This window comes from Humulus lupulus, chromosome 9 (assembly GCF_963169125.1).
Source record: "Humulus lupulus chromosome 9, drHumLupu1.1, whole genome shotgun sequence".
Classification (NCBI taxonomy): Eukaryota; Viridiplantae; Streptophyta; class Magnoliopsida; order Rosales; family Cannabaceae; genus Humulus; species Humulus lupulus.
The window spans coordinates 20,622,453-20,630,415 of NC_084801.1; the positions used below are offsets into that span (position 1 = coordinate 20,622,453).

At 35.5% G+C, this 7,963-nt stretch overlaps 1 protein-coding gene across 1 annotated transcript; it reads left to right on the forward strand.

Annotated features, from left to right (window-relative positions):
* The first annotated feature begins 4,241 nt into the window (after positions 1 to 4,241).
* Positions 4,242 to 7,564, forward strand: LOC133800457 (DNA-damage-repair/toleration protein DRT111, chloroplastic). Its single transcript, XM_062238421.1, has 2 exons — positions 4,242 to 5,349; positions 6,921 to 7,564. The coding sequence occupies exons 1-2, from the start codon at positions 4,519 to 4,521 to the stop codon at positions 7,215 to 7,217; spliced, it is 1,128 nt and encodes a 375-aa protein (XP_062094405.1). The 5' UTR covers positions 4,242 to 4,518; the 3' UTR covers positions 7,218 to 7,564.
* The last annotated feature ends 399 nt before the right edge of the window (positions 7,565 to 7,963 follow it).

Below are 7,963 nucleotides of genomic sequence, written 5' to 3' on the forward strand. Positions count from 1 at the left end.
CACTCTGGATAAGTCCTCCATGAATCTCCGCCTCCCTGACGGCCACCCTGAGTACCCCGACCTCTCCTATCAGAACCAGGAGCGATCGGAGCATCAGGAGTCTTCCTCTTCAAATCACTGGGGCCACCGCCCCTACCAGAACCAGAATATGGAGGCACCGCCCTACGGCCCTCCCTTCTCACAGCACTCTCCCTCCATATCTTATTTCTCCGCTTCCTCAGCGGTAAGAGCCTTCTCCACAGCCTGGGCATAAGTAGTCCCTCCAGGAACTGTGGTAATCCTTACATCTCGGGCTATCATAGCATTCAGCCCTCTGGTAAATCTGTCCTGCCTAGCTGCATCAGTAGGCATAAGGTCTGGTGCGAACTTCGCGAGTCTATCAAACTTCAAGGCATATTCTGTAACTGTCATACTACCCTGAACCAGCCCCACGAACTCATTCACTTTCGCTGCCCTGATGGCAACGTTATAATACTTATGATTAAACAGGTCCTTAAACCCTTCCCAAGTCAATGCAGCAACATCCCTAGTCTGTGATGCCACCTCCCACCAGATCCGGGCATCCTCCCTCAGCATATAAGTGGCACAGGCCACCCTGTCATGTCCTTCCACTCTCATAAAATCAAGTATAGTAGTGATCATATCTGGTCCACCCTCAAAGATCGGGGGCTGCTGCTTCCTGAACCGCTCATACAACGGTTCCCACTTGTTCCCAACATCAACTGGCTGTACCACAAGTACCATTGCCGGTGGCACAACAGGGGCAACACTCCCAGATGGAGCCTGCTGCAAAATTCGAATCTGTTCGTCTTGGCTCTGAAGCCGGGCCTGCATGTCAGCCATTAACTGCTGCCAGTTCTCAGGGACTGGCGGAGGGGTCGGGCCCTGATCATCATCTCTAGCCCCAGACCTGCCGGCTAGTCGTGTGGATTTTCTTGAACGCATAACTTTTCAAGTCAATCTGTAATCAACGACTCGGCAATTAGGCTATGATGACAGGGTAATAATCCTTTCATAATCCCCACTGGAACTCCAATCATTCACAAGCAATCAATTTATAACAATTCATCCAGATATTCATTCACATGCACAGCAGTGCTAATAAGCATGCCTCAATAACATCATGCAATAGTCAAGGGCCAGGCCCTATCAGTATCTCATGCTCCCTATTCATCAAACAGATATCGACAATCATATCTCATTCAAATCATTTAAGCACATAATCATGTACGCACAATTACCAAACCCTGAGTTGAGCTTGTCTCTCGCGGTGAATGTACATATCCAGCCAGTCTTAAGGACCCATAAACCTAGTACGCTCTGATACCAAGTTGTGACGCCCCACGTCACTATGACTGCTTTCTGGAATGACGACTGGCCCTACAAACCAACATGAGTCTTTTCAGCGTGCTTTGTCCTCACTCACATGCTTCCTAGGAAAACTTCTCAGGAGGTCACCCATCCCTAGATTACCCCAGGTCAAGCACGCTTAACTTTGGAGTTCTCAAGTGATGGGCTACCGAAAAGAAGACGCATCTTGTTGATATAGGTAGTACCCATCAATCCATTTAAGCCATCTTCAACTGTATAGTCCCATACCTACACAGTCTTAGAATCATCACACTTGACCTTCCCCAGGCAGTGTGGGATTGCACAGCTTACCCGGTCTTTCCCCTTACGGATCACAGGATTATGACTGTCACAGCTGACCAAGCCACAACGCTAGTAGAGTGTCCAACAATCTGGGACATGAGTTCTTGAGACAGGGATGAGTAGATCCAACTGAGGATCAAACAATCTTTGCGACGCCATGTCAGAAATTCAGGATTCAATCCTTGGATGCCATCAATGGTTTGAGGAAGTGAAACAGAAGAGCCATCTAGAAAATCTTCAATTCCGTTTGCGAGCACCACATTTTCCATCTGAGCATTCTATAGAAGGAAATTGTGGCGGTCCAGTTTGACTGGGAGATTATGATTTAGAGCCTGTGATAACACCATAAATTGTTGTTTCGGAGCCGTCAAAGCAGAGAAAGAAGTGTTGGTGGCAGTTGGTGCTGGGAAAGTGCGAGTGTCATCAATAGAGTCGTTTGCCATTGGAGAAAGTTGAAGAAGGAATCAAGAAATTGAACAAAGAAGGGATCCTGAAATGGCCTAATACCACGTGAAAGTTATAGAAACTGAATGCAAGAAAGTGTGAGCAAGAATTGAAAGAAAACTCGATACCATATGGAGATTTGAGCCAAGAGCTTTATTGTATAGGTCTTTGATACAAGCTGAAGTAGTTACAATAAAATAATATAACAGAAATGAGTTGTAATACAATCAATAAATGAGCTGGCAAGGTAGAAACTTAAACTAACCAAGTGAGTTAAGATAGCTCAAAAATAGAATAAGAAACTAACTACAACTAAGCCTATATAACTTCAGTTAACAATATTTTAAGCATCATAAATTTGCATCTCAATGCTCAAAATTCTTTATAATTACAATAAAAATCATATCAATGTTACCATGGTTTTAAAATAATACATATATATTTTTGGAAATCGTTGATCCATTGAAAAACACAAAGTTTAGTTAGACCATTCCACATAATCACAAGCAAAGTTTATTTTATTTTAAAAATAAATCTATATATTATGGGAATTTCTATGACTTTGAATAGTTTTCAGTGTGATTTTTTATGATTGTGTATATTGTAGTAATTTAGAGCTTCGTGCAAATTTTTGGAAAATTCTGAATAATTTACATTGCTGAAAACTAGTTTAAAAATAGGTTGTTGCACGAGTGACTAATTTTTTTATATGAGTGAAAAACAACATGTTTGAACTTAATTTTCAGTATTGTAAATTATTTAAAATTTTTCTAAGAATTTACAGGATACTCTAAATAATTACAATATATATTCGGTCATAAAAAAAATTACACCGAAAACAGTTCACAATTGCGACCATAGAAACACCCATATATATATATATAAAAGAAGAGCATTAATGAGATAATGTGACACTCTAAAAACTCTTCAAACCAGTCTATCTATTTTCTCTTTTAATCTAATTTTTTATTAATTTTATATATAATAATAATACTAAATATAATTTTTTAAATTTAAATGAGATATTTATAAGATAAAGATACTATTATTAAAATATAAATAAGTATCTATTTGTAAATCTATATATATTCTAAACATTCTTTATTATTATCATATTTTCCTCTACACTAATTTCACTTTCTTTCTTTTTTATATTCTCATCTGTAAATTCTTTCAATTTCAATTTTCAATGAATTCTAATTTATATCTCCAAATTTGATTGATTTACGTGTTAATGATAACACAATCATCTCTGGTATTTATTCAATAATTAATATTTGTTAATCTTTAAAGTTTGTGTATTTATTCAATTATTAATATTTGTTAATCTTTAAAGTTTTTATTTTAATTATTGATCTTGTAATTCTAATGTCATCATCTTATTTTTCTATTATGTTTTAGATGTTATTGGATATTTTTGTTGTGTTGATGATATTGGGATTGTTGGAGATGGTTAGCAAAAAAGAGACATCAAAGTTTCAACAAATTAGTAAGTATATTTTTTATTTAATTACTATTATTATTTAAAAAAAATAAAAAATAGAAAAAAAATATAAAATTGATATAACTATTTTATTTTTTATCTTATTTGTGGTTAATTAATTTACTATTATTATTTTAAATTTAGATAAGATATTAAATTTATTTATTTATATTTAAATAAAATATTTAGGAATAGCTAATTTTTTAATAATTATAATAATAAATGAATAATATATAAATTGATATTTATCTTCAATATTTATTGTATTATATTTTAAATTCAAAATCAAAATATCTTAACAATTAAAAATATCATATATATATATATATACACATAATATTAATTTGATTAACAACATTATTAATTAAATTAATAAAAATATTTATTTTAAAAGAAATGAATAATTATGCAAATTTATAAATTTTATACCTTCAAAATATAAAAATCCTAAAATTCTATATAGTAAATAAAAAACATGCAAAACATAAACAATAATAATATTAAATAAAATAAAAAACACGTATAACAAATAAAAAAAAATTAAGATATTTATATAAGTAGCATACTGTAGACAATCTTTCAAAAAAAATATTTAAATTTTTTTTTTTTTTTAATAATTGTAATGCAGTTGTATTATAAATAAATACAACATTTCTTAAATTTATTTTTAAAATTGAGGAATCCCTCAAATTTATGTAAAAGTCGTTATGTTCTTCTGCAACTACAATCAATTCAACTACGACAAATCTCAGACTCTATAACCTTCTTCACTCTGTACCTTCTTCACTCTATACCTTCTTCCACCTTAATTTCACACCCAGATCTCAAATCCACTTCCTAAACCCTAAAGATTTTACCTAATTTGAACTTCTAGGTTTTCGGACCTGTAGAAGTAGAAGAAGAAAAAAGAGGAGAAAGGGGTTTAGTAATTTGCCCAGATGTTAGGTGGATTGTACGGTGACCTCCCTCCGCCCTCTTCCGCCGATGAAGAGAAATCAACCAACTCCTCCGTATGGTCGAGCAGCACAAAAATGGCACCGCCGACCCTTCGTAAACCCTCGTCGATTTTCGCCCCGCCACAAACGATTTTAAAGCCCCAAAATAAGAATAAGCCTTTAAATTCGGTGCAGCCAAAACCTATAACGTCGCCGGCGGTGGCACCGCTGCCTTCGATAATGCCGGAGGTGGTTGCGCAGCCTGCTCTTGTGGGGGTTACCTCAACGGTGATAGAAGAGTATGATCCGGCGAGGCCCAATGACTATGAGGAGTATAGGAGGGAGAAGAAGAAGAAATTGATGGATGCAGAGATTAGGAGAGAGCTCGAGAAAAGGCGGCAAGAGGAGGAGGATAGGGAGAAGAGGGAAAGAGAAGAGAGGGATAGGGAGCATGGAGATTCGCGGTTGAACATTTCGGGTGAGGAAGCATGGAGAAGGCGTGCGGCGATGAGCAGTGCAGTGCCAGTGCCTAGGTCGCCATCTCCACCGAATAATGCAGATGGGTTTGCCATTGGAAAGTCGGAAACCAGTGGGTTGGGTTTGGGTGCTGGTGGGCACATGACTGCTGCGCAGAGAATGATGGCAAAGATGGGATGGAAAGAGGGTCAAGGACTTGGCAAGCAGGAGCAGGGGATAACTACTCCTTTGATGGCCAAGAAAACGGATCGTCGAGCTGGGGTCATTGTAAATGCAAGTGAACAGAAGTCGGAGAAGAAGGTCAAGAGCGTGAGTCTTAATGGACCACCCACTCGGGTTCTTATGCTTAGAAATATGGTATGCTTTTTCCTTGAGATATTTTCTGTTTTTTCACTACTTGCATATAAGAGCTCGTTTTATTTTGATTTTGTCAATGTTAGTGATAGAAAGTACGAAGTATTAAGTATTAAGCATATTTCGTTTCAAGAAAGATCTTGTTATATATACAAATTACTTGATTTTGGGTTATATGTCTCAGTTGTCTATGCTATTACCATACAAGGACCTGTAGGAAATAGATTATAGGACTGTTGTTCAAGCTTGCCTTGACCTTTTTTGTACATTCAGTTGTTTCAATTACTTTTGTGTGGCATATTTCACATTCCACAATCAAGATTTATGTTTCTTTGATATATTGAATGGCGCCACTGTTTGAATGGGATTCTTCATGGACGTAGTGTGCTCTGGAATCTTCAGAACGTTGCTCTTTTTTTTTGGGTCGAGTGAACTTGGGCATTGAGTTGGGTTATATCTTATCATAGCTAAAAAATAGTTGATGTGCGTAGATCCTGTGTGCAACGTGGATGCTTTTCTACTAGGAAATTTGAAATCGAAATATGCCTGAAATCAGAGTTGTAACCTTTTTAAGTAAGCACACATTATTTGAACAACCAACCGGCCACCTTTCACAAGTTAAGTCAGTAAGTTATGGTCCTAGGTGAAGTTTTTCTTTGAGGGGAAGTGCATTTCTGGGTGTCTTTTTGGAATTTTACTTTTTTTTTACCCGGGAGTCCTTGTTTCAATTGACTATTGTAATTGGAACAAACACGATGTGGTTTAAGTTCATGTTTTGTTTTCTTGTAGCTTGGGCGAAGTATCCTTAGTTCTCTGCCTAGTTAGTCACATCTTTTTTTTTGGTATTCTTTTCTTATATAACGTTTTCATATCACTAAAAATCTAAATAAATAGATAAACTCAAGAGGCTATTTGTTTAAAAGCCTTGCTTTCCTTTAATAAGCTATAACCCTAAGTATTGGTTAATTGATCATCGGGAGATATGGTTGTTTATTTATCATTATCTTTTATTGCATCACCTCCTCCTTCCTTTCACCTCTCTCAAAAAAGCTAAAAAAAAAAACGAAAAAAATAACTGTTCGTTCCTTGCATCCTTTTTGAATTTAAGTCTGATTTAATTTTCATCTTGACCATATGGCTTTCTCTGCAAAATTTCCATATTTCTTTCTTCATGCATTTGTGGGTATTTTAGAGAGTTTACTTTGTTACTGGACTTTTCCTATTTCTTTTTCTTTGACTCTTCTAATAGCAGTTATTGTTCAGAGGTTCTACTTTCTAACTGATTTTTTCACCCACATCAGTTCTCTCCTTTTGTCTAAGTTATTTTTAAAATAAATCGAATTATCGTTCTTGTTAAATCTGTAAACACTCAGTTTAGAACACTCGTCATTTTCATTATTCAAGTACGTAAAACTGATTATGTCCGACCTTGTTACTCAAGCTCCATTCTCTCCTTCTATTATCATCGAATAAATATTTCAACCATTTCAAAGGTGTTATATGCTGTAATTATGCTTGTATGACTTGATCTCTTATTACAACTATTATTAACAAGAGAACCTTTCTTTCTGCAGGTGGGACCTGGTGAGGTAGACGATGAGCTAGAAGACGAGGTAGGATCAGAGTGCGCAAAGTATGGAACAGTGACTCGGGTTCTTATATTCGAGATAACAGAGCCAAATTTCCCAGTTGATGAAGCAGTAAGAATTTTCGTGCAGTTTGAGAGATCTGAGGAAACTACAAAGGCATTAATTGACCTCGATGGTCGGTACTTTGGGGGAAGAATAGTTCGCGCCTCATTCTACGACGAGGAGAGGTTTAGCAAGAATGAATTGGCTCCAATGCCCGGAGAAATCCCGGGTTTCTTTTGACCTGGACAAGAAGTTCAAATGAAAATGGAATACTTTCATTTTGTAAGGAAATGGCGGACTTGGATTCAAAGAAATGTTGTAAGTAAATGATTGTTACTAATGGTATTGCAATAGAGTTATTGTCAACCGTAAATACCAGCTTGGGGTAATAGACTTTTGCTCACTAATTTTATTCATAATTAGTAATTATTGAAGAACTTGCTAATTTTCTGAATTGTGAATCCCTTCTGGCCTTTTTTTATTTGTATATTGTCATGTAAGAGGCGATAATGCTCAAGTTTTGACTTCTCAGGGGAATTATATTATTCAGCACTGGCACAAATTTAGTTTCAGCTGGTATGTTGTTATGGTTATGCCTTTATGGAAATGGATATGGTCTCCCTTCCATTTAAAATTTTGAACATATTTCTTTCTTTCAACATAAAAAAGTTGTTTATTTATTTATGCGGTGAAATTACTAAGTTATATAAAATGTTAAATTTAAGTACTTAAGTTATTTATATGACGTACCAAATTTAACATTTATTTGCATGTTGGTAATTGTTGTTACCATTTAACAACAAAGTTAATGGTAAGTGCTGACAGTGCAATTAAAAGTTTATCTTGTTCGTTAAGATAGTTTTTAATATAAAATGTAAATTTTGTGACAAATTTTGAAAAAGAAGAGTTAATGTTATATTTGACTCAATATTTGCAATTGTTTTTATGTACAATATGCAAATTAACTTAAATAATCAACAATTTAT